The sequence below is a fragment of the Rhamphochromis longiceps genome, linkage group LG16 (assembly GCF_057381845.1).
Source record: "Rhamphochromis longiceps isolate RC_006_pf linkage group LG16, R_longiceps_female_GT1.1, whole genome shotgun sequence".
Classification (NCBI taxonomy): Eukaryota; Metazoa; Chordata; class Actinopteri; order Cichliformes; family Cichlidae; genus Rhamphochromis; species Rhamphochromis longiceps.
Window position 1 is genome coordinate 35,222,769 of NC_140572.1, and position 26,230 is coordinate 35,248,998.

Below are 26,230 nucleotides of genomic sequence, written 5' to 3' on the forward strand. Positions count from 1 at the left end.
ATGTTGGACATTTCACTATTTTTATGTTAAATTAAATCATGATGTGCAAAATATCCTTTACATTTTATAATGTATTAATTTGAACTGTTACTCAATCGTGGGCGCAAATTGTTTCATAACTAGTTTCAGAGGTCTGAGTTATATCACATTACTCCCAACAGCTGAAATCTGGGAAGGAGGGAGTGTGAGCAGTGGAGCAGCTAAACAGCTGAAGGGACACTGTAGCCCACGTTAAGGAAAGATCTCATAATCACAGAACAGCCTTACACGCTGAAAAACTCCAGCACGCATGTCATACAATGCCTGCTTTTACCACAAGGTATAGGATCAAATACAGGCTATTGGCTACTATGGAAGAACAGACAGGTTAAATTGCACTAACAGTTGATTATCCATATAACACAAAACCTTCTCAGGAACATCTCAAAGAAGAAAACAAAGAGCCCAAGGCTTTGACCAGATTAGCTCCAGTCTGAGCAAGCATTTGTGAGATGTGCCAGGAGAAGCCAGATCGAGGAAGGCCCCACCCTACAACCAATGTAGGTGCCAGACATTACAGGACACCCCCAGAGGTCTTGTGTCTATGGCTCAGTTAATCTCCACTATCTTAGTAGCAGGAGGCGGACCTAAGCAACATTACATGGGTGGTTTTATTATCTATTGGCTGGTTGTTGCCTTGAGTCGTTTGCATATTGCACAATAACAACAGACTAAAAGCTGAAACTTTATGAGACCAACTTAATCGTATTAACAAATAATTCGTGCCTTACAAAGTGTAATCTGAAAGGAAAAAGGTTAATATGAGGAGTTTAATGATGATAAACATTAAAACTTAAAAAGCTTGCTGTTCTCTTAATGACTTTACATTGCAAAACCTCAAGTAAGCTAAGCAGTTTGCCCTGCATTGGCCACCTTACTATCTTTAGCCCCTGCTGGCAAATGAGTGGAAGTGCCTTACTTATCTTCACTGCTGTCATCGAGGCAGCCAGTATTTTTAGGGGACAGCAGCAGCTGCAAAAGCATTTAACAGTATTCCATGAACAATGACACTTGGGGTGTCGAGGGCCTGAACAACACAGAGATTGGGGGACCGCTCTGTTGTAGTTAAACAGGAAGCTCCCGTGGATGCTTATGTTTCGTTTTCTACCTGTTCTACTGGACAAAAGTCAAGAAAAATGTACTGCCGTAAAACTTGGGACCTTTGAGGACAGCATGTGGTAGCATGTTTCTGAATCTGAAGTCAACTTGGGACATTACTCAGCCTTCAGGAGACGGGCGGCCTCTTAACTCGGACGGAGATTGCAAATGCGGAATGTATGTTGACGGTCGTTCCTGGCGACTGAAGGGAGGTAGGTCATGTGAGGGGTACACAGCACAGCTTCACAAGGGGCAGAGGTCATTCCAATTAAATCAGACAAGTAAACACAGGGGTTAATCTCCTCTTTAAACCTCCACAGGGAATATTTAACTAATAATGCAATCTCTAAACTGTCTGCGTGAAATTTTATGCAATGTATGAAATGTAAACATCTGAAATTATTCAGCCGTTCCAAGAAAACGTGCATCTTTTTCATCAGTTTTCAGTTATTCAAGGGTTTAAAATCATTTATTTATATTGTAGTTTTTTATTTTTGGAAAATGGTAAAGAGTATAAAACAGTATTATTCAGTTTTGCAGCAGTTAACTGTGGGCTAAGTTTACAAAATCAGTAACAACAGTATTTTATGGTAATTATGATAAAAATTATGTAAAATCTATCATTGAAAACCTTTTTTTAAAAATTTGATTTGATTTGATTTCTTGACACTGAAAAATGGATCCATAGGCACAAAGTTGCAATTACGGGTGGATAGTGATAACATTTTAGCCATGACAATGCCATGATCAATTCTCCTTTTAAGATCAAAATTTTCATTGATTTGTGGAAACAAGTAGAATATGAGTAAAAAAAAAGAGCAGGCCTACACAGATGATCAGTGTCACCTTAACTGTTTGATTATCTTTGATTTTTTTTCCCTTTTTTGAGTACAGAGAAGGTTGAAAGTCACTCAAGTGTGCAAAAACTCCTGTCCAATGAACATGACTTCATGGTTTTGCAATGTGGAACTGTCAGGAAAACATGTCAGCAGTGATTAAAGAAACTGATAAACCCGAGGGAAAATATTCCTGAACAATTTGACAAACTGCAACCAGTTCTCAACTGAAACATGTTCTCCATTCCTGTCCCTAGTTTCAACACTTAAGGACGTGTCCTAAAGCACACACAGACAAGAATATATTTAAAAATAAATATATTCTATAGATTTTATATTCCAATAAATATATTAGTATTTAGTACTAAATACATTTTTATAGCAATAAAATTAAATACAATTTAAAAATTGAAGCTGTCGTGAACTATTACTAACTTTTATATAAAAACTGGTTCCTAGGATTGGCTAAGCGATACTGATTCAGGATTACGATTAAAAAAAAAAACTGTGACATTTAAAGAAGGTATTGTCCAACAGCGCTGCCAACAAAAGGTGTGAAGGAGGCTCACCATATTTTGACAGCAAGGCCTCTTGGGTGGGGATACTGTGATTTCGGCTGGTGTTTGTGTGAGCACGCGGGTTTCTGAGCTGTCTTTGTGATACCTGACACACACTCCCTCACAGGTCTTTATTTAGGCTGTACTATATTAAGTACTTTCCCATTGAAATACAGCACCAGCTGTACTGGCTATGTGTTGTGGCTGCAATTGCAGTCGAACTAGGCTGGTCCCGCTCTCACTGTTAACATGTGATTTTCTCTCATGCAGACAGCACTAATTAAATTATCCCTAATAATCATACCATGAGTTTGTGCTGAAATGCATGCACTTAAAGTGGGAGGCGGCTGAGTGCTTTAATGTGTGTTTGAATCTATTCCAAAGGGTTCATTTCCTATGGGAAAATGGAAGAATAATTACATACCACAGACAGGTATTTAAGGCTGAGTCACCTTTATAATTTAGAAAAACTAATTTAATCTCTAGTCTTTTCATTTTTCAATGTTATACAGCATGCCTAAGCTGATTGTTTTGAAAGTAAATTTTTTTTCGTTTCTTCTTGTAGAAACCTGCAGTGTGGAAGTAGGTTGGTCTTGCACCAGTGAATAGCCACTTACTGCTCTCCTAAACTGCTTAAGTAAGAAGCAACAATGGATGTCTTTGGTGGTGCGCCACGTTTCTTAGCCTACCCGAGACCTGTAGTGGTACAAAGCGGCACTGATGCAGTGCTTAAGTGTCAGATTGGTGGTGATCCAAGGCCTGCCGTTATCTGGGAGCGAAGCAATGAAAAGATTGACCCACAAGGACGATATAGGGTCTTTGAGGATGGCAATGTTTACAATCTCATCATCTCAGCTGTCACAACTGAGGATAGTGGACAGTACATATGCAAAGCAAAAAATAGCATTGGGGAAACTTATGCAGCTGCCACACTGAAGGTGGAAGGTGAAGCGCAAGAGATGGAGCTGCGGGAGGAAAATAAGCCACTATTCCTCATCAAGCCCCTCTCCACTCGTGTCGGTCGTGGGGAAGATGCTGTCTTCTCTTGTAAGCTTTGGGGAAACCCAAAGCCAGAGGTTATCTGGGAAAAAGACGGTAGAAGACTCAATGAAATATTTGAAAGCACACATTTCAGTGTAGGCTACCAGGATGGTGGATGGTTCCAGCTCAAGATCTTTAAGACCCGTGCTCCTGATGGTGGTGTATACACATGCAAGGCAAGAAATGAATTTGGGGAAGCGCTAGCAGGAGCTGTGTTGCTTGTTGATGCAGGTCCAGGACATGAAGAAGAAGGAAATCGCAACGGCTACATAAATGGCCACTGGAAAGTCCATCAGGGAAAACAAAGGAGTGGCAGGCAACTGCCAAACCGCCTAAAAGACTACAGCATGACCAAGTCAACAAAAGTAAAAATGTTTGCTGTGACAGAGGGCAAACATGCCAAATTCCGCTGCTTTGTGACTGGTAAACCCAAACCAGAAATAATTTGGAGGAAAGATGGTAGACTCATACTGTCTGGAAGGCGTTATTTGTTATATGAGGACAGAGAAGGCTACTTCACACTTAAAGTTCTTTATTGTAAGCAAAAGGATAACGGAGTTTATGTTTGCGCTGCATCAAATACTGCTGGGCAAACCCTCAGTGCTGTACACCTTTCTGTCAAGGGTAAGTCAAGATCACTTTCAGTGCCAACTTTTATTTATGTAAAAAAGTATGTAAAAGTACAGTACTGTGTCAGTCTGGAGCCACCCTTCACTTCACCATTGCTTACAAGGAGCTAGAAGTTGTTGTAATTTTTAAAGTGACCTAGTTTTCCAGGATTTCTGAAGGTTATTCAAAGCTTTTCTCTTCTTTCTCTCATTTTAAGACCAGGCCCCTTGTACTTGGCCATTTTCACAACACATTTTTTTTTGATTGTTAAGCCACTTAACACTGACCTATGTCTCATTCAAGCAAAAAACAAAACAAACAAAAAAAAAGTCAGCTAACTCAAGGGATGAACCAGTCTAGCAGTACTAGTACTAGCAACATGTCACAAAAATTTACATATTTTGCTCTAATTTCTTTAATTGAATCTTTTATAAATTTTTATAAAAGTGAAAAATATCACAGTTTAACAATGTGATGAAATAGTTTTTGTGTACCAATAAGGTGATTTCCAAAGAGTTATTAGCTGGAAACTTGTCATATCTTGACATAGTGTGCAGTGTGTCCTGAAAAAAATTAGGAAACTGGACAAGTGGAGGACAAAAGAATAAATAGCAGGTCTAAAAACTATCTGAAAGTCATGTCCTTAAAAACAAGACAAAATCCAGCCTCATCAGAGCCTGGATCTCAACATTATTGAAGTTGGGTCGGATCATCTTGACAAAGAACATAACATAGCAAGCAGTCATCCAAAGATATGATTGAGTATTAGGGACAAGGTAAGAAAAAAAATATCATTGCTCATTTTAATAATAAAGTCTAAATTTCAAGATTAACTCTTTTTTCAAACTACCATAGTATTTTGACTTTTTTCTCAATATGCAACTTTGAGAAAAAAGTCTGCCACGTTTGCTATACCCTCTACAAAAAGCCTTGTTTAGATGAGTTAGTGAAACAAACTGATCAGCTGTCTTGTGATACAACACCTATAACATACACTGACACACACTCTTATGTGCACTTATTGCACAAGGGTGTAACCACTGATAACCTTGCATCTGTCCACTGCCAGCCATTTAATTTTGTGCAAATCCACTCTTTCAAGCTTGAGTGTTTTTCTGTCTGTAAAGATGCAACTTTCTGCAATATCTTCCTTATACTTATCACCACACTGTGTTTATGTGCTAAAAGAGAAATCATATCCTGGCTTTGTACTAAAACAGATTCTGATATACAGTTTCACGAACCTTAAGGGTTAGTGGGTATACTAAGGGTATAGTAACCATGGCAGCTTGTCTTGAAACAACAACGGTAATCTCTACATTTAAACTTTTTCCTCGAAATTGACTTTTTTCATGAAATAGAATTATGATGTTAATCCCAAAATTTCAACTTTATGAATTTTTTTTTTTCTTAACAAGTACCTAATACTCCTTTGTAACAAGATGAGTTTTGAATGTTCTTCAAAATCCCTGGAGAACTATTCCTGAAAACTAGAGAGCTGTGCAAGAGTTCATGCAATCTTGAAGGTTGGACTTTCTTAAAGAATATAGGTGATCATATCAAATACTGACTTTCAAGCTTTTCACACTGTTCTGTTGTCTTGTATACTGCATTTCCATGTATGTTTGCACATGTGTCAATAAATCAGTAAACCTATTTTTGTAACAAAATATAAAGAATTGAGGGGTGGCTTAAGACAATATTGTGCATCTCAGCCACAGCCTGTGGTGCCTTTTTTACTGAGTAATGGAGGAGTAGAGAGTGGGGTGTTCTTGGATCAAATTTCTATCCATTTGATGCTAGGATGATGTCAGTGAGATAAAGAGGTACTTTGAGACCATATACTGGGGTAGGGCCAAAAAGGCATGGCAAAAGTATTTATATATATATAGGGAGAGAGAGATAGATATTGCCCCTGCAAATAATCAGCAATCAGATCATCCCTGGTACACTGGCAGTTGAAGGAAATGTATTAATGATCTGAAACTGGACCCAAGTGATACCTAAACAGGCAATGTTCATTAGCTTGAGGAAGAGTTACGCAGCGGTAGGATGTCTGCAAAGTTACTTAGCCTGTGAAGGGTCCAGGACTCGGTGTCCATGTGATTGAAATCTTCGGGAAGAGGATCTTATTTCTCACATGGCCCAAAGAAGTCCAACCTCAAGTATTGTACTGTATCAGCTGGAGAGAAAAAATAGAACTGAGATAGAGTTAATGGTTAGTGGCGGCTAAGAAGAAATTTTAAATGGAAGATGGTTTGTATAGCTGCGTGTGTAACTGGCCTTGTTAAAACATTAGTAAGATAAGGTAATGATGAGCTTTGCACACACACGCCACTAAATACAGTCCACATTCTTTTGTTTACAACTGTCTGGTACTGTCTGATGGTGTCAGTTACAAACACTTTATTCTCTATCTAACACCCCAGTGTGTTAATGACCTTCCCATTCCTCAGCTAAATAAGCCACTTGTCTCATGATTTTGCTCATCTTGTTTGCTTATCTGGAATTTACTGCCAAATATATTCCAATTTACAGTGTTTACTACAAGGGCACATGTAGTCTGAGCTTTTGCTAGATCACCTCGCTTCAAGAATTTATATTGAATTACTAAATTCATTGGATAGATCAAATAAAATTTGAATATTTTACATTTAGCACTATGAGAGATATCATATTGGCTCAAACTGTTGCTCTTCTACTTCTTTGGTCCCAGAGCCGCCTGTGCGGTTCAAGCAGCCTCTCATTGATCTTGAAGTGTGGGAGCGGGATTTGGCTGTTCTCGAGTGTGAAGTTCCAGAGGACTCAGTTCCCATCACATGGTATCTGGAGGACAGACGACTGCAACCAGGGGCCAAATATGGAATGGAGGAGTGGGGAACGAAACGACGACTGACAATTCGTGACATCGGAGTTGATGATGATGGGATTTACCTCTGCGAGATGCCTGATGGGGGCAGAAGCATTGCAGAGGTAGCTGTAAAAGGTAAATTAGAGCTACTTTATATCGGATCCTATTTCAAAAATAACACAATGCAAAAATGTGCAACGATTTCATATGCAGACTAAGCAATATAATTACTATTTCTTTAGGTGGTGAAGGTGGTGTGTTTGTCAGTTTTTTCTGGTTTAAAGTATTTGCAGAAAACACATTATCTCAGATTTGTTTGTAGGACTGCCTTAGGGTTTGTTGTTCCTGCAGTGAAAACATTGACTCTCAGTACAAATCCTGTGAAATTAAAAAATAAAGTGCTCATTATTCTCAGCAAGAAGAAAGAAAAGCCCTCAGAGAACATTGTTTTTCCTCGGCTGTGCACATGACACCTCCAGTTGAAACACAGACTAGCTTGTCAGAGTCTCTAAAGGAGATCTCAAAATAAAATAAAAAACACCTATGTGACTTGCAATATCAAGACTCTTTAGCATGTAAAAAAGTAAAAACCTGTCCTGGCTAAACTACAAAGGACAGATCTTCACAAAAATGAATGCATAGGTGTTAAACATTAGTTTTGTAACCAAGTTAAACCAGGTGCTTTACAAAAGCAGTGCAATACAAAAACAGATGCCTGCAGACACAGGTCTTTAGTAGCTAACATTTTTTGAGGTAGAATTTGAGGCACACAGCAAACGTTATTGGTGCCAGATCAAAAACTGTGACCTGCAAAGAAGGCACTGGGAAACGATTTTGTCCTCTTGATGAGATCAGCTGCAAAATTTGCATGTTTAACATATAAAGTGACAAACTGTTCTGAACCTGTGACAGCTGTGAACAACCCTAAATTGGATAAGCAGTTATGGAAATGGATGGATGTTTGCTACTAACTATTAAGAATTCTTGCACTGTGAGTGTCGTATTAATTCTCTTGGGTGTTTCTTTGCAGGCACAATTTTGCGGAAGCTTCCAAGAAAAGTGGATGTCTTGGAAGGTGAAAATGCTGCCTTTTGTGTTGAAGTAGAAAAAGAGGAGATGGATATACATTGGTACAAAGATGGCTTAGAGCTGCGTGAAACCCATCAGACCATTATTAAATCCTTTGGTCGAACTCACATCCTGGTTTTCGTCAACACAATGCCCCAAGACTCTGGCCTCGTGACTTTCCTTGTCGGCAGATCCAAGACTTCCTCTCAGCTAAGAGTGAAATGTAGGGCCCTCTGAAAATTACAGTGTCTTAGATACAATATTTGTCACAAAACTTGATCAATTTTCGAAGCAACATTGGTGCATGATGACTTTTTTCTGGTTTCAGCGGCCAGACATTGTCCACCTAGTTGTCCAGTGGCTGTGCAGATCAACACAGAGCGTGCTAATGCAGCTCTTCTCTCATGGGTTCCTGCTCAGGATTCACGAAAGAATCCTCCCTCTGGATATGTGCTTGAACGGCAAGAGGTGGGCACTGGTTCGCAAGAATGGCTTCAGTGTCTGACCACTGATTCTGCAACCTCTGTGGAGATCCTTGGTGACAGTGTTCCATGTGAGGCGGATTACCGCTTTCGTATTTGCAGCGTCAACAAATATGGGAAAAGCAATAATGTTGAATTCCCTAAAACTGTCCACTTAGGTAATGTTTATTTTACTACAACTGCACTAAATCAATACCACTTGCTGTATTTCTCAATTAATCACAACAGGATACTTTTGCTATATGATTAAACACAATTTTATTTTCCAGTTCCTGTGGCCAGAATACAAGCTCCCTTACAGGATGCCTTGGTGCCAGAGGGGCAAGACGCTCTCTTCTCTATTGAGCTTTCTGCTTCAGTTATTGGTACATGGTTCTTAAATGGGACTCAGCTTCAGGAAGATGAGCGGTATTCCATGCGTCGGTCACGAGCACACCAATCTCTCCGCATTCGAGGAGTACGCGATACAGATAATGGAGCTGAGATTACATTCATTGCCTATGGCATCCGTGATTCTGCAGCACTTTACATTCAAGGTATGTCTGGAACATTTAGAAAAATGAAGATGAATTTGTAGGCTGGGTGGCGTATTACTTTCCTTAAATGTCTGCAGAAATGCATTCTGATGGATTTTGTATAACAAGAAAACAATTACCAATGAGCCACCATGTAGTCTTCTGCTTAAAACCTGAACTTGGACAGCCCGCCAGAGGCAGTCATCCAATTGCAATTGTAGAGGGCTGTATGTGAGCAAGCACACCTGTCAGTGTCTCACCCCAAAAAACCCATCCCTGTGAACACATACCTTTTATTACACTCAGTGTTTTCCTTGTGTTTTCTAAAATTTGCAGCTCCTCTTGTCAAGTTTTTCCCATTGTCAGAGATGGATCGAAATAAATTTGTAGAAATTGGGAATCCCATTGTGCTCTACTGTGAGGTATCAGACCCTGCAGCTCTGGTGCACTGGTACAAGAACGGGGTGGAATTAAGATCTGTGGAAGGTCTTCATATCCAATCAGAGGGCACCATGAGACGAATTGTCATCCAGTCAGCAGAGTTATCACATTCAGGAGTCTACTGCTGTGATGCCATTGATGATGTCATCAGGTTCAATGTGGAAGTAGAGGGTGAGTAGAACAAGTTTCTTACATTGCGTTTTTTTGTTTTGTTTTTTGTTTTACAGAGACTAACCCTCTTCATTGTGACTTGTACCAAACATCTTTTTTATGTAAAAAATGCATGCTGTCTTCCTTTGAATCATCTGATTTATTTATTTTTTACCACTTACCAACCCATTAAAATATCTAAATATCCATAGCCCCACCTGTGAGGTTTTCAGCACTCCCAGATGCTGAGAGGAACAAAACCATCCAAACAGGCTGCCCAATTGTTTTACAATGTGAGCTTTCAGATCCATCTGCCCAGGTGCACTGGTACAAAGATGGGTCAAAACTCCATTCTCAAAGTGGGATAGATATCATATCCGATGGCTTGATGAGGAATCTGATTATCCATTCAGCAGAAGTTTCACACTCTGGCTTGTACTGCTGCAAGACAAAGGGTGACACCATCACTTTCAATGTGGACATCAAAGGTGATTTGTTTTAAGTGATGTGAAACATTAACGAGCTCCTACTCAGCAAAGCAACTAACTCTAATGACATTCTTGTATGTTGTCTGTTGCCTTTCATCTTAGAAGTGCTTAAGTGTGCGCTACCTTTTTTCAGTGTATTACAGCATGTTAGAAGTGGTCAGTAGATAGATTATGATAAATAATCTAAGTGGCATGAGGTTGATTTAAGGTTGACATCAAATCTAAACATATCTATAGCTCCACCTATGAAGTTCTCAGCTATTCCTGAAGATATGAGGATCAAGTCGATTGAAGCAGGCTGCCCCGTTGTGCTACAGTGTGTGGTGTCGGATCCCGAGGCCCATGTGCTGTGGTACAAGGACGAAATACAGCTCATTTCAAGCTCTGGATTAGAAATCCACTCAGTGGGCAACACAAGGACATTAGTTATTCAGTCTGCAGAGCTGAGCCATTCTGGTGTGTACAGATGCACCACACAGGATGATACCGTGGCGTTTCAAGTGGAGATCAAAGGTGACTTTACGCTTCTTATCTTTGCGTTCATTTTGTAACCCCACCCCCCCTCTTCATAGATGCCACTAATAATCCCTGCTTCTACTATGTGGTTTGAAGGAGTGTTTCGTGCACATAACTTTAAAGAGCAGTTAACTCACTAGGTGATTACTATTTATATACATTGGTTTTGCGACTCCTGCGGCTCTCTGTGAATTATAAGTCTCCAAAGCCCTTTTCATCTTCTGCTCAGCAGTTACATTTTTGTAAGGTATCCATTTCCATGGCCTTGATTTTATTTAGCTGTCCTGCATTCCCAATGCTAGCTATACCAGTGACGAACTCTACTATCTTTGATGTTGAGAGAACCAAGTCACTCGAAGTGGGCAAACCTTTGGAGCTGGAATGTGAGGTTGCAGACTCTACTGTGCCTGCCTGCTGGTATAAAGATGGTAAAAAGCTCATCCCACAGAATGGTTGGGATATACAGAGTAATGACACATCAAGGAAACTCATTATCCCATCTGCTGAGCTCTTGCACTCAGGGCTATACAGCTGTGAAACTTCTGATGACACTATCCACTTCACTGTGGATGCTAAAGGTGATTTGTTTTTACAATTAAATTGTTTTACTTTTGGATCTAATTCTAAAGCTTTCTGGAGACTAGATATGACTAACATTATGATATGCGTTTCTGTGTGTCTGTGTTAAAGTGGTGCTTTGTGTGAAGTTGTAACTGTCCATGGTAAAATCAATGTGTACTGACTAAATGAAAAAAGCATAACCCTTGAAAATGCATTTCTCGTTGAATTTGAGATGGCAGATTACTTCCCAGTTTTGGGGAAGTTAAACTTATTGCCCTTTTCTTCATAGTATGAGTATGTTCCATTAAGTCCATAGTCATAATATTAATCATTAATCTTTAGCTCCAACGTTGCCATTGTCGCCTTCGCTGGAGGTTGTGGAGACACAGTTTCTTGAAGCAACGTACCCCCCCGCTGAACCACCCTGTGAATCCTCAGACCCTGCTTTCCAGGTGTCAAAGCAGAGGGATACAGAACCTGATACACAGCCTGACAGAGAGCCTGAGTTTGAAAATGGAAGCATCAAGAACACCCTTGTTATTGAACCAACTCATCCTGCAAACTCTGGAGCATACTATTGTGCAACAGCAGATGATGTTGCCAAATTAATAGTAAAAAATCAAGGTGATTATACCTTTTCTGCAAATGTGGTTTCTGCTTCAGCTGTACTAACTCTTTGTGCAGCTTCTAGTAACATTTCTATATAAACATATAATGTATCAGTTTCTCTTTAAAGTCAGTTTCCCCCCCAATGATTGTTTGTAGTGCCACTTCCAACATATCTACTTGACCCTGATGACGAGAAGGCCAACTCTGCTGAACCACACTGCTCAATTGTTCAGCAATTTGAGATTTCAGATCCCATTGCCAAAGCCTGTTGGTACAAAGATGGAACCCAGATCTACCCCAAAAGGGAAACTGACAGTGAATCCCAGAGAAGTAGCCAAATCTTTCCCCTCCAGTTACAATATGCCTCTGGTGATGTGAAGTTTGGCTGTGAAACAGCTCATGATGTACAGTTAAATGAGGACATAAAAGGTGGTTCCCCTCATTGTACCTGCACAATTAAGAATCAAGAAATAAGTTACATATGTAACGCTATCACCCAGCTCATTGTTTTCTCTTTGGCTTTGTCCAAACAGCAGAGCAGTGTCACTATCGTGATGAGATTGGTGAGATAGCTGATGCATCTACCCAATACACAGTGGATGGCAAAGGTGATTTGATATTTCAACATCAATCATCCATTTTAACCAAGCACATAAATGCCACTAACAATAGTGGTGTATTTTATTGTTAGCCCAATCATCTGAGGCATCTGTAAATCTTTTTTCCTTTAGAAAATTGCTCTGTGTCACATTGTCATCACTGGTTTCAGGTCATTTCCTGCTGTTTTTGCCTCTTAAATGGTTGATTAGTAGCTGTGTAGCTGCTTCTCATACTAACATATACGTTGTGTTTGTCCCTTCATTCTTCATTTTAACAGTCATCTTTGCTTGTAACAAGCAACTTACCACTCTTAAAGTCCATCTTATGTCTTATTCATCACCAGATCCTCTCATTCACATTGCTGCCCTGAACGTCTCCCCGTTGCAATGACAACGAACTCTTGTCAAAGACAACAAAATTAATGTACCATAGGTTTTTATGGTGCTAATGTACAGATTTTTGGTATGAGAATATTAGGAGTCAGTTGAAGGAAGACATATTGGAGCTCACTTTCAGACCAAACCTGGTCGATCTTCTTGTTTGTCTTTGCAATGGATAATCCCATAACTCCATGCTAACCCACACTGATGTAAAATTCTGTTATAAGAAGAAGTATTGAGACCATCAACCACTGAAAACCTTTCTCTGTGTACATCACAATGCTTATAGCTACATCGCCAAGGCTCTCTTCTGACCAAGAGAAGAGCAAGTCCACAGAGGAGGCTTGTCCTGCTGAAGTTATCCGGGTGTCCTCAAAATACAATTCTGGGATCTCCGGTGGCAAGGCTGGAGATACTGAGACATGTGAAGACCATTCCAGTCATACACCAACTTCTCAGTCAGCATATGAATATATGTTTGACTGCACTGCATCTAAACAGCTGAACGAACTCTATGATGGTCAACAAATGGAAAAAGCCGAATGTCCACTGTACCATGACTCTGTAAACCCAATAACAACTCAGTCTGACACACACCATCACACTACACAGCTCAAAGATACACAAGGTGAGGAATTCATTTACTATGTACAGCATACGGAAGCCCCATCTGAAGAACCTGACAATTCTTTGCAGACAGCTGTTCTGACAGATGAGTTTTGCAAGTTTTTGCAAATTGCAACTGTTCAGTCAGAGGAATCCACTTCCAAGAATCTAACTTTCCAATCAGAGGAGCTACATAGTTTAGGACAGACACCATCTGTCCAGTCAGAGCTAGGCAGCATTCTACAGAATTCAGCTACAACACCAGAGCATAATACTGACACCTTACAGATTTCAATCAAATCAGACAGGATCTCTGAGTCTTTCAAAACTGCAACTCCACAGTCAGAGGATCTGATTGAATCCATAATCTCTGAAAGTTACAAATCAGAGGAGCCCTTTAAATCCTTACAGACTGTAGCTGTCAAATCAGAGGAACCATTTAAGTCATTGCAGACTGCAGATGTCCAATCAGAAGGGGCCTTTAATTCCATGCAGATCCCACCTGTCCTTTCAGAGAAGCCTTGTGACCATTTACAAACTGAAACAGTCTATTCAGAGGGGCCCTATAACTCTTTATGGACTGCAACTGACCAATCAGAGGAGTTCAACAGACTCCTACAGAAATCTGCTGATCTTTCAGAGGGGCTCAGTGACTTCCCTAAAACAGCATCCCTTCAATCATTGGATTTTTCTAACCTTAAAGAGGTAAAAACTTTCCAACAAGAGCCATACGACTTGCAGCAGTCTGCATATGTCAAATTGGATCATCCCGATAATACAGGACAAGCAGTTTCTAACGATTTGGAAGTGCTGTCCCTGCCAAGTCAGAAAGCAACAGTCCCCGCAGAGTTTTATCGCACCCTGGAGACTACGGAAGAACAAGTAGACATCACATTTAACTCTGGGAAAAGACATTTGACCAACTATGCAGAGCCTTGCAATATCAAGCAGACAGCAACGGTAGAATCAGAAGAGCTCTACCTCTCAGGGACACATGATGGTTACTGGAGTGACAGTGTCACTGCATATAAGGTGGCTGTTGAAGGTGATTTAAATGGTTAGCATTACCAAGCAAAAAATGAACGGGCACAATGATTGAGATTGCCTTTTTTTTTGCAATCCTTTACATTTTGGCAATCTCTATAACTACTCACTTGACTTTATTTACACTAAAAGTACTTCAGTAGTTGAATTTGCGCTTGGGTGGTCTGGGAGGAACATTCAAAATAGAGCAAAGAGTAAATACATTAGCTTCAAATCCTAACTTGAATGCCCAGGTATCTCAAGTCTAACCAAAGACACATCTTGTTATATTACTAATAAACAAGGACATATTTTTATTATGACTTATTTTAACTCTCAAGGTTTATTGGCATGACTAATCTTGATGTTAGAATTTGATTTGCTCTTTCCTTTTGTTTTTAAAGCTTCCTTTCTGTTGTAGTCAGTAATAGTGATGCAATTTTCTCTTGATGTTACCTCAAACATCCCCAGCTCCGCCTGTGAGAATTACAAGACTTTGTGAGGCTGAAAGGAACAAGTCTGTTGAAGGTGGTGAACCCCTAATGCTGCAGTGTGAGATATCAGATCCTAATGGTGAAGTTACTTGGTACAAGGACGGAATAAAACTTCTTGAAGCAGCTGGGCAGGACATGCTGGCAGATGGTTCTATAAGAACACTGACTTTCCGATCTGCGACACTGTCTCATGCAGGGATTTACAGCTGCAAGACAACAGATGATGCAGTGCAGTTTCATGTGGATGTTAAAGGTGACAAAAGATGTTTTCACCTGTTATGCAATTAGATTTTAGTGGAGGTTATTTGCATACAAATAAGTTTGCTTTACTCACAAAATGCAAGCTTTCTTTTTAGTTTTCTGGAAAAATATAATTACCATAAAGTAGACAGATTTTAGTTTCTCTGATTGGAAAAAAAAAATCAAGACACTTTAATATAGTTAAATACAAAACCTCAACTGATTGAAAAACTTCACTTTACTGTAATCATTTGCAATCTGCACAAAATGAGTTCTTGGATTATGTTAATTTAAAAGAAAAATAAGTATAAGTACAATAAGTACAATCCAAATATTTAAATTACGTTTAACTAGTAACCACTGTCATGTGCTTTCATGACTTCACTCTATGATGTCTGAGTCCATGAATCACAGAGACTGAAACTACAGCTACCTGTGTGGTGCACTCTGGGAGTTCTGCTGGGATGAAATTTTTTGTAGGCCAGCCTTGAAGTACGGCCCTGGATCCTTTAATTAAAAAGTCAATTGGATTTCTCCAAATGCTTTTGGATTGTCACAGAAAATAAGCTCTGAGTAAAATAAAAATTCATGACACATTTGTTCAGCAGGATAATCTCCGCAAATGAATTCCAACTGTATGATTTCTGAAGTGTAAGTACAATCTCAAAGAACTACACCATGGTCACATGACTTATTAACACCAGTAAGCTACTGTGTCTGATGTTTTTATTTTGAATATGCTGTGACAACTTCTACAGTCACATTTAGCCACTTGTACGCAAATGGTTTCCTCAAAATTGACAAGTGGGGTAATTTCTTGCACATTCTATGTTGCACAACAAAACATTAACATGTCTGCAGGTTGTGTTAATCGTGCTAATCCTAGGCTTATTTTTGACAACACTGCTCAGGGGACATTAAGGCTCTGTCCAAGTTAGTACTTAGTTTGTAGCATACTCCATTGAAGTTAACGAATGAGAGTTTTCAAACACTGTGCCATGCTCTATTTTATCTTTAAATCAAAATGAAAGAACTAGGCACTGTCTACAATTAGCTAAAGTTGCCCTAGAAAGACAGTGCGGCTTAATCTGATTTTTGACTTATTATCCAAGAGGAAGTTAAGTGTTTTGCAAAATCTTTAATTTGCCAAGCACTCAGGTAGCACACAGTCTGCGTTCTTTTGTAGAGAAATACCCTTGGTTAGCTTTAATAGGGGTGCATTACGGCTCTCTGTGGGACATCACTGACATGTGAACTAACCAAACATGCCCAAAGATTCAGTATATTAACCCTATCATTAAGTCATAATATCCAATTAATGAAATCCTTGTCCCTGCCAAGACAGTATACAGAAGCACACAGCCTTGATGCGGGCAAAGGTATTTTGACCCAAATGTCTTAGATGTCTTCACAGTTGTGTCAAAATAAATCTGAATTGCTTTGTCAGGTACCCAGGGTTTCATTAGTACACTCACTCTTTGCTTGACTAAGTAAGGTGACTGAACATTGGAAGAATTCCAACTTTCCAGCCTCCTACTGTAAAGGCAGGAATTTTCTTAAGGCTAAATCATCTTCTATACTCATACTGTAGGTACTGGCCGAATGTGTAAAACAAAAAATGACTTTCAACCATTTGTAAACATAAACCTTTGCTAATTAAGTATACTTTATCATACATTTGCTGTCACTGCAGAACCACCTCAGTTGGGTTTTTTTTTTTTTTAATTAATGCAATAAATTTCTTACAAGACTGACTGTTAATATTAATAAAACGTTTGGTAGACCAGGTTTACTAAATGTATCTAGCTGAATCTTTCCTTACAAATACAAATTTGAAAAATTTTAACATAGTTTATTGATTTTATTGGAAAGCTTCAGTTTTAGGGCTTTGCTTTGCTTCTTTTGGTCCATTACAGTACATGTTTTATTGACCAGTTCTATCTTACATTCAATCCTGTAGCTCCACCTCTGACATTTTCAGCAATGTCTGAGGTTGACCAGAAAATGACGGTCATAGCAGGCTATCCCATTGCTCTACAATGTGAACTGTCAGACCCTACTGGACAAGTCAGTTGGTACAAGGATGGAACAAAGCTCCTACCTCAGAGTGGAGTAGACATCCAGTCAGAGGGAAATTTGAGGAGTCTAGTTGTCTCATCAGCCGAGCGGGCTCACACGGGTGTATACCGTTGCGAATCAAAGGATGATGACATCCAGTTCACTGTGGATGTAAAAGGTGATGCTCAAAAAACTCTGCAGCGCTTTCATTGTTTTGCATTGCCACTAACAGGTTAACAGCAGGTGATTTAGTCACGTTTTTGTAGTGACCTAACAGAAAATTGTTCATTTCCCGGCCTTCCTAATACACTACTCATGCCACGTTAAAAAGCAGAGGCCAAATGTAAGTAATTTTTTATGTGACTTTAAAGAAAAACTACTCCCCGTCACACCTATTCATGATGACCCCTTTTTTAACACTTTAATAAGAGTAGAATGAACGAATATAGGACATCGTCACACTAAACATCTCATTAAAAATGTGGTGTCATAATGCAGCTTCTGATTAAGCATATCCGATATATAAAGAAAGCTGTGAGTCTACTTTATTCTTTTTAATGTCACTAACCATATGCACTTCTTGTGCCATAAACACTCTTATGTCTAACCTGTACTTTTTGTTGGTTTCATATTGATCGTTGCTCTTCTAGACACTCTAGATGTCTTTGAGTTCTTGTTTATGTTGTTTTGTCAAAAGCACCTTGTTCTTAAAGACCTGTGTCAGCTGTCTGCTGCTTTGGTTGAATTTAAGTTCCTACTCATTTCTAACTGCATAAAGTGTAGTTTTAATATTTAAAGACACTTTATTAAGACAATCTTTTGCAATTTTAAAAACCTACAGCCCTACCTGTGAAGTTCTCAGAGCTTCAAGAGAATGACCGGAACAAGTCCGTCGAAGAAGGCGCTCCCATTGTCCTGAGATGCGAACTCTCTCATGATCCCTCTGCTCATGTCGACTGGTATAAAGACGGGGTAAAAGTTCTGCCACAAAACAATGTGGAAGTACAGTCAGATGGACTGACAAGGACACTGTTCATCCCATCAGCTGGAAGCGCGCATGCTGGTACCTATGAATGTTCAACAAAAGATGACACTGTGACTTTTAAAGTGGATGTAAAAGGTGATTTATTTCTATCGTTGTCGTCTTATGGTTCTTATTCTCTGTTGTGAGTGGCTGAAACATACTTTGATTTGAATGATCATGGGAAAATGGTATGACTGGCTGGACTGTGTTTTGCCTACTACAAGCATCTTACCCAGTACCCTTGTTATTCTCCTCTTTTAGGCCGATCGTCACGGATCATGCCACTCCCACTGTCAGAAAAATACAAGCTGATTGCAGCTGGTTGTCCGATTATCCTCCAGTGTGAGGTCTCAGACCCTGTTGCCCAGGTTTCCTGGTTTAAAGATGATTTGGAGCTATTCTGCAAAACTGGGCTTGATATGAAAAGAGATGGCAACTTCAGAAAATTGATGATTCCTTCTGCTAAAGTCTCTGACTCTGGTCTCTACAGCTGTAAATTTGCAGATGACATTGCAACATTCCATGTGGACGTCGAAGGTGATTTTCTTACATTCCCTTTCAGTTAAAGAGTTTGCAAGTGTGAGTTTGGGGCATTTTAGCATGGCCGTAGTTACCATAGTTACCCTTAAACTAGGCACTTCTTTTTATTCATGCAGTTGAAAACACCTTGTGAAAAACCAAGTCTAATCCTAGCTGTGCTAAATTAATCAAACCCAAAAAGTCTTATTTTCACACTGCTTGTTAAATGATGCTCTGTCAGCTTAACAGCAGTCCTCTGCAAATCTTTTAATACCCCCCAGCTACTCCTGTGAGGTTTTCAGCGATTCCAGAGGTTGCGAGAAACAAATTTGTTGAAGCAGGCTGCCCAATTAAGCTGCAGTGTGAAGTCTCAGAGCCAACTGCCCAAGTCTATTGGAACAAAGATGGAGAACAGCTACTTCCAGAGAGTGAATATGAAATCCAAGCTAAAGAAACACTGAGAGCACTGGTCATTCAGTCAGCAGAAGTCAGACACTCTGGGATGTACAGCTGTGAGGCCGCAGATGACCATATAGAATTCAAGGTGGATGTTGCAGGTGATCTAAGTATTTTGAGCTTCGTCAGAATTACTAACCATCTATTAATACTTTGCTAGTAGACTAGCTTAGGGAACAATATTTGAATGTATAAGTTAGATGTGTTAATGCTTGATTATGTACTTTGTCTTGTTTATAATGTTGGTGAACATATTTATCCAAATTAAAAATGTAAAATTTGGAGGTTTTGCTATAATTTTGATCACAGATAGGTAATTACTCACTTTTAAAATTTCATCAACCCTGCTTCCAGAACAATGTAACAGAGGAATAACACTTGCAGCTTTTCGGAGAAAAATAAAAAACAGTTAAAGAGCCAAATTGATTGGCTCTTTAACTGGTGGAGACCAAAACTGAGATATAAAAAAGAAAAGAAATTTAAATTGAGGCTTTTTCAAGACATAAATGTCTTTGTCTATGTAAATCAGCACAGACTAAGGGCTCAGGAAACTGCTGAAAATGTTGAGAAACATAGGTTGATCAGAAATGAAGCCAGATTCAGCAACTAATATAAAATAATATAATCCTCACCTCTAAAGTTTCCAAAAACACAATTTGATCAATTATAATACAGTATATAATACAATTTTGAAAAAACAGATGCCTTGTTTGTCTTTTGACTGCGTTTTACGTTGTTTTGATCTACTGATTAGTTTCATTTTAACTTGCTTTTTACTACAGCTTCAATCAAAAGTTTAAGATCACTTAAAAATGGCAAAAAAAAATAATCTTTTACATGGTTGGATCAACCAACAAGAAGAAATGAGAGTGAGACAAAACATTTTTTGGAGCATGCAATTTATTGAAAACAACGCTTAAACTAAACAGCCTGTTTCAAAGCTGATCAGAAATTTAGGACCACACCTCCAAAAAAACCCAGTAAAAGAATAAAAAGAATAAAACTTTCTTCCACCTTTCAATGTCCAATGTTTGGGGCTCTCTTGCAAAGTCCAAACGGTCAGCTCTGTGGCGTTCATGGACACGAGGCCACCTCTGTTGTTTTCAGCCTTGTCTGAGGTTGACCAGAAAATGAAAATGATGTCACGGAGATGTTTTTTTTATTTTTGAAGCCCTTCAGTGTCTGATGGTTATGGGGCTGCAGTCGGCACCAGTAATGGCCTTAATTTGGGTTGAGGATTGTCCAGTTTCTTGATGGACAGCCAACTGGATCCTCCGGCTCAGTGCTGGTGAAATTTTGGGGGTTTTCCACTTGACATTTTGGTTCCATAACCCTCAGGATTATTTAAGCTGCGATTGTGCACTGCGAGAGACCCTGCATATGCAGTTCAACAAGCCGACCACGTTCAAAAAGGGAAATTTTTTTTGCCTTTGCCATCAGAACGTCATGACAGTGTGACTACCTGACAGAAAATGACAATAAATCCACATTTTTGCACAGATTTGGCCTTTTAAAGGCTTGTGGTCCTAAACTTTTGATCAGCTGTAAAACAGCTACAGTAGTGTTTTCAATAAACTGCATGTTCAAAAAAATGTTTTGTCTCACTCCCATTTCTTGGAACCTTGCTATGATCCAACCATGCAAAATATAATGTTTTGCCATTTTTCAAGTGGTCTTAAACTTTTGTATGTTTGGACTGTATGTTTAGGCACTGAACACTAATGGTTAGGTTCAGGAAAAGATCTTGGTTTGTAATAAAACCCCTTCTCAAAAGTGGCCATGCACACTGAGAAATTATGCTTCCCAGTGAGTTTAAATATGGTGCCAATTCATACTTTATGAGTGTCCATATGCTATGACTTTGAAGTAAGACCTGTTTATGGGTGGAACCATAAACCCAGTGTGTCACTGCACCAACACCAAAGGACAACTTGTGGGTACCCGATAGATGCCCGTCTTGACACAACAACAGTATCTGACTCCCTAGGAATGAGACCAGGCATACTACACTATTATTACATACTACATTGTAGTGCTATATGTTAAAATAATGGTGTGATTTCACTGTCTGCCAAACAACATTTACACCATTCTGGAGCCAAATATCAGTTAATTAAAATCACTGTTGGCATACCTCACCCTTGACTATAAAAACTGAAGTAAGTTGTACAGTGTAGGATAACAAACACAAATCTGTTTACCATTGCTATCTGGTTACTGTCAATGAATTGAAGATCCTATAGCATGGGTTTGATTCTCAGCTGTTCCAGAGGCTGAGAGGAACGATCCTCTTGAAGCAGGCGGACTGATAAAACCAAAGTGCGAGATCTCACATTCTGCAATCCAGACCTGCTTGATTGAGGATGGAATAAAACTCTTGCCAGAATCGGAACTAAACGTTGATTCAAAGAGCAAAAAGAGGACACTGGTTATGAAACCGGCCACATCTTCATGCTCTGGCGTGTACAATTGTAAAACTGATGATGATTCAGAGTTCAACGATTTCTGTGTGGAGGTGAAAGGTGATATGATCTCTTTTGGCCATGTTTTCTTGGCAAATGTTTTAACTGTTCTGTTTTGTACACCTTCATGACCTCTAATACTTAACAAAGCAAAACCTGATCATCATCGTATCCATCGTAGCTGATTTTCTTAAACATCTAAACGTTTAGCTGCTTTCTGTATACATGCTTTACATTTTAGGACAGCGTCTTCAGTGTCCAGCATGTATTATGATGAACTTTTTTTTCTGCAAACCTGTGTAAATAGTATTTCATGAGTGCACATATGTTTTTACATCACTTCAAATGTGGCTTAACACCCACCAATGCTTCTGATGTCTGTGAGGAGTTATTACCTTGACAGCAAAGCTTAAAATCAGCATGACTAGGCTGTGAAAACTTGTGCATGAGCATAAATAATGAGATCTAGATTCATCCGAAAACTACTTTTAGTATTTTGTTTTTTTGTTTTTTTCTGCAGCACCACCGGTAACATTTGCTGATATCCCAGAGAGGGACCTTTTCCAGAGTGTTGTGGAACATGAACAGCTTGTTCTGTCATGTGAAGTATCAAGGTCTGATGGTGTTGTCAAATGGTACAAAGACGGAACTGAAATGCAACCAACCAATAATGTTACAATCCAAGCAGAGGGCACCAACAGAAAGCTGATTACACATTCAGCCCAACTGTCCGATACAGCTACATACACATCCCGTGTAGGAGACAACGTTTTAGTCTTCAAAGTTAACATACGAGGTAATAAAATACTCAAATACAACAGTCCAGAATTCAAAAACTCTGCTGATTGTATCTGCATATACAGATGTGGCTTCAATTACTTGTACTCTTTCTCCAAAGAACCTCCTGTGACGATAATCTATCCCAAGGAGGATGTCCACCTTGACCGTCATGTCCCTGACGAAATTATTCTAAGCTGTGAACTGTCTCGTGCCAGTGGTGTGGTCAGCTGGTATAAAGACGGTCAAAAGCTTCAAGAGAGTGAGAACATCAAGCTCAAGGTAGAAGGGCCTTATCGACGACTTAAGATACTGTCTAGTGGAGTAGAGGATTCTGGAGAATACGTCTGTGATACAGCTGACGATTCAATATTCTTTCACCTAAATATCACAGGTACAAACACCTGACACTATAGATACTGTCTGTGCATGTGGGGATATGTCACTGTTCTAAGAGAAAGGAGCACAATGTCCTATTAGGGGGTTGGTATATTTAACTCAAACAAGTCAATGTCACGCATCATCAGAACATTTTTAAGGCTAAAATATTGATATCTAAATGGCCTCCCACCAAGGTAAGGTGAAATTAACTCTGGTCTGTTGCTCTGCAAAGAGCTGAGAAATATTTTAACTGGTGCATACAGAAGCCTTTACACTATTATGCAGTATTGTTTTAATTGAAAAGCTGGGTAATACCATTCACTTTCAGAACCTCCAGTGAAGATTGTATCCCCAAGTCAGTCAGAAATGGAACTGTGTCAGCAGACATCTGAGAGGATGGTGCTAAGCTGTGAGATCTCACGGCCCAATGCAATGGTACGCTGGTATCGTGATGGACTCGAGGTGGGGGAGAACGACAATCTCATTCTGGAGGTGGACGGTGTCTACAGAAGACTTATTATACCTAAAACCACTGTCAAAGATTCAGCAGAATATGTATGCGACACAGCGGATGACTCCAAGACGTTCTTTGTAAACATAGCAGGTAATTAAACTTAATAATTAGAAGGCTCTTGCTATGTCAGCATATATCCACTCTAACTTAAGATTCACTTAACACACAGAGCCTCCTGTTCGCTTCATTCGTCCTCGGAAGATGGCAAGTAGAGTAGAGAAAATGGCCGGGGAGACTCTACTTCTAGAATGCGAGGTTTCAAGATCAAATGCTGAAGTCACTTGGAAGAAGAATGGGGAAGAAGTCGAAGACTCTAGAAACATCACAATCCTTGAAGATGGCGTCATCCATCAGTTGACCATTCACTTTCTGACAGTGGAAGATGCTGGGCAATATGTCTGCGACGCAAAAGATGATGTAATGGATTTCAGTGTGATAGTGCAAGGTAGGTTAAGCCTCATGCCTGAATTATGCTTCTGGGGTGAATCTATGTAGAGCCACTGAAGTTGCCCACGGAAGTGGCAGGCTGCATTGATGGTGATGTGTGGTTATATTTCTAGGAAGGCTATACTCTAAGGTTTCATAAGGGTTTGTGCTTACGACATATCTATGGTGTAGATTTAACACAGACGTACTGTCTGTAAACAGGCCTAGAGACTAGTTGTTGATCTCCAGTTGCTAGGGAAAAATGTGTATGTGTCCCAGCACCAAAAACCTTGATTGTTTTGGTTTCTAGCAGATTGCTGCAGTTGCCTGTAGTGTGCATGAAAGATAGAGATTTGTCTGCAAACACTTTACATTTACACTCCAAGCAGCAGTAAAACCTGGAAAACATTGACAAAAGTAGGACATTATTGCTTTAACAAACACATTTTAGAAGCCACAACTTTTACTTTGAAGGCAAATGGTTTCCAGACTGTTTCACTATCATTTGGGGAATAGTTTGCGAGTGCAGCGTATATAGCTTGACTGTCCTGCAACCATTGGCTAGCAGTGAAGGAATACATTTTTCCTTTGCAGATGGTCTGGCAATTATTCTGTTCCAATAAATGGAATGTTCTGTTTTCTTCATTTTCAGAATTACCTGTAAAAATTCTTGGAAAAACAGATGCAAAAATAGAAAAACAGTTCTTAGTATCAGATGACATTATTCTTGTATGTGAACTCTCAAGAGCCAATGCCTCAGTCAGCTGGTATAAAGATGACAAGCTTATTGATGACAATGAGCGATACTGCATCGAAGAGCAAGGTGTTTTCCGATCTCTGGTGGTCCTAAATGCGGCATTTGAAGATTCAGGGGAATATACCTGCGATGCAGTGGATGATAAAATAGTCTTCTATATCACTGTCAAAGGTAATATTAATAATAAATACTTAACAACTTGTCTTTCCTTTATGTTGAACACAAAATGATAATGTGCTTGTTTTTGTTCAGAGCCTCCTGTGCAGATCATTGGAAATGCAGGCCACCCAGAGCATCATATACTGGTAGCAGGAGATGATCTTATTTTGGAGTGTGAAGTGTCTCGGCCAAACGCCACAGTTGAGTGGTTATGGAACGGCAAGAGACTGAAACCAGATACTCGCGTAAAAATTGACAACTATGACGTTGTTAGGAAGCTTGTTCTCTCTGGACTTCAGCCCTCGGACTCTGGAGAATACATTTGCGATGCCCTCGATGACAAATTGATAACAATTGTAGAGGTCCAAGGTAAGTTAAGATGATGTTCAAAGAGGTGTCAGAATTTCATATGACTAGGTTTAACCTCCTAAGACCAAAACTCTTTCATGAAATGCATTTTTAATTTTTCTTTGCTATTTGGGTTGATTGGGAACTGATGATTGTAAAAACAAAGAATTACCAGATTTTTTTTTTTTTTACCTAATTTTTGTTTCTGAGAAAAATGAGATCCACATATGAGGACATTCGTTTTAAATTTTGATAGATCAGTGGCAGTATAACGTCCTTGTAAGTGGATATCAGGCCCTTGTAGAGAAAAATTAAGTATTTTGGTCTAGACAACCCAAAATGTGATGTCCACATATGTGGACGCCAGGTCCTAGGAGGTTAATGATGCTTGCACTTGGAATTTCAAGCAGCTTCTTTGTAAATGTATTTTTGCTCAGAGCCGCCAGCCAAGTTTCTGAATAAAAAAGCAAACAACATCACAGCCTATGAAAACGAGAGCGTCACACTGTGTGCCATTGTGAGCCATGAAAGAGCAAATGTTCGGTGGCTGAAAGATGGCCAACTATTGAACGAGGAGAACATTCACATCTCCAGTGTGGGTAATACCCACAAGCTCATCATTAATCCTCTGCAGCTGTCTGATTCTGGAGAATATGTCTGTGACGTAAAGACAGATGAGATGTATTTCAGTCTTTTAGTGAAAGGTAGGAATTTGTCACTTAACAAAATGTGACCTCTCTTTCTAAGTATTTGATTACAAGATGCCATGATCTAAAACTGTATTTCTTTGCCCAACAGAAATGAAGGTTAAATTTATCAGACAGTTGGAGAATATCAAGGCTCTAAAGGGAACCCGCCTTACGTTACAATGTGAGATCAACAAGCCAAAAGGAGACGTTCAGTGGCTAAAAAATGGCAACGAGATCTCTCATAGCCGTCAGCACACAATCAGGGCTCAAGGTAGAGAGCGGAGCTTTACCATCCACCAACTAATGGAGGAAGACAGTGGAGAATATGTCTGTGAATCCACAGATGACAAGACCTCAGCCACTGTTACTGTAGAAAGTAAGTCCGTGTAAATCTTTAAGAGAGACAATATGCTGGCCAATGTGCAATTGTAACATGTGAGCAAAGTTTGAGCTCAC

At 39.5% G+C, this 26,230-nt stretch overlaps 1 protein-coding gene across 3 annotated transcripts in view; it reads left to right on the forward strand.

Annotated features, from left to right (window-relative positions):
- Positions 1 to 984: 984 nt before the first annotated feature.
- Positions 985 to 26,230, forward strand: part of obsl1b (obscurin like cytoskeletal adaptor 1b) — a 37,871-nt gene continuing 12,625 nt past the window's right edge. The window contains exons 1-28 of one of the 3 annotated variants that reach the window (XM_085384582.1): positions 985 to 1,349; positions 3,096 to 4,195; positions 6,897 to 7,166; positions 8,062 to 8,322; positions 8,428 to 8,739; positions 8,851 to 9,117; positions 9,433 to 9,708; positions 9,900 to 10,175; positions 10,413 to 10,688; positions 10,994 to 11,269; positions 11,595 to 11,876; positions 12,018 to 12,290; positions 12,395 to 12,469; positions 13,131 to 14,492; positions 14,942 to 15,217; positions 17,165 to 17,440; positions 18,104 to 18,382; positions 18,548 to 18,823; positions 19,087 to 19,362; positions 21,523 to 21,783; positions 22,244 to 22,519; positions 22,622 to 22,894; positions 23,210 to 23,485; positions 23,565 to 23,840; positions 24,474 to 24,749; positions 24,831 to 25,106; positions 25,523 to 25,789; positions 25,884 to 26,150. In XM_085384582.1, the coding sequence (XP_085240708.1) occupies positions 3,181 to 4,195; positions 6,897 to 7,166; positions 8,062 to 8,322; positions 8,428 to 8,739; positions 8,851 to 9,117; positions 9,433 to 9,708; positions 9,900 to 10,175; positions 10,413 to 10,688; positions 10,994 to 11,269; positions 11,595 to 11,876; positions 12,018 to 12,290; positions 12,395 to 12,469; positions 13,131 to 14,492; positions 14,942 to 15,217; positions 17,165 to 17,440; positions 18,104 to 18,382; positions 18,548 to 18,823; positions 19,087 to 19,362; positions 21,523 to 21,783; positions 22,244 to 22,519; positions 22,622 to 22,894; positions 23,210 to 23,485; positions 23,565 to 23,840; positions 24,474 to 24,749; positions 24,831 to 25,106; positions 25,523 to 25,789; positions 25,884 to 26,150 (9,052 nt within the window). In that variant the 5' untranslated portion in view covers positions 985 to 1,349; positions 3,096 to 3,180. The remainder of the gene's footprint in view (positions 1,350 to 3,095; positions 4,196 to 6,896; positions 7,167 to 8,061; positions 8,323 to 8,427; positions 8,740 to 8,850; positions 9,118 to 9,432; positions 9,709 to 9,899; positions 10,176 to 10,412; positions 10,689 to 10,993; positions 11,270 to 11,594; positions 11,877 to 12,017; positions 12,291 to 12,394; positions 12,470 to 13,130; positions 14,493 to 14,941; positions 15,218 to 17,164; positions 17,441 to 18,103; positions 18,383 to 18,547; positions 18,824 to 19,086; positions 19,363 to 21,522; positions 21,784 to 22,243; positions 22,520 to 22,621; positions 22,895 to 23,209; positions 23,486 to 23,564; positions 23,841 to 24,473; positions 24,750 to 24,830; positions 25,107 to 25,522; positions 25,790 to 25,883; positions 26,151 to 26,230) is intronic. The other 2 variants (XM_085384584.1, XM_085384583.1) reach the window with 2 other exon arrangements.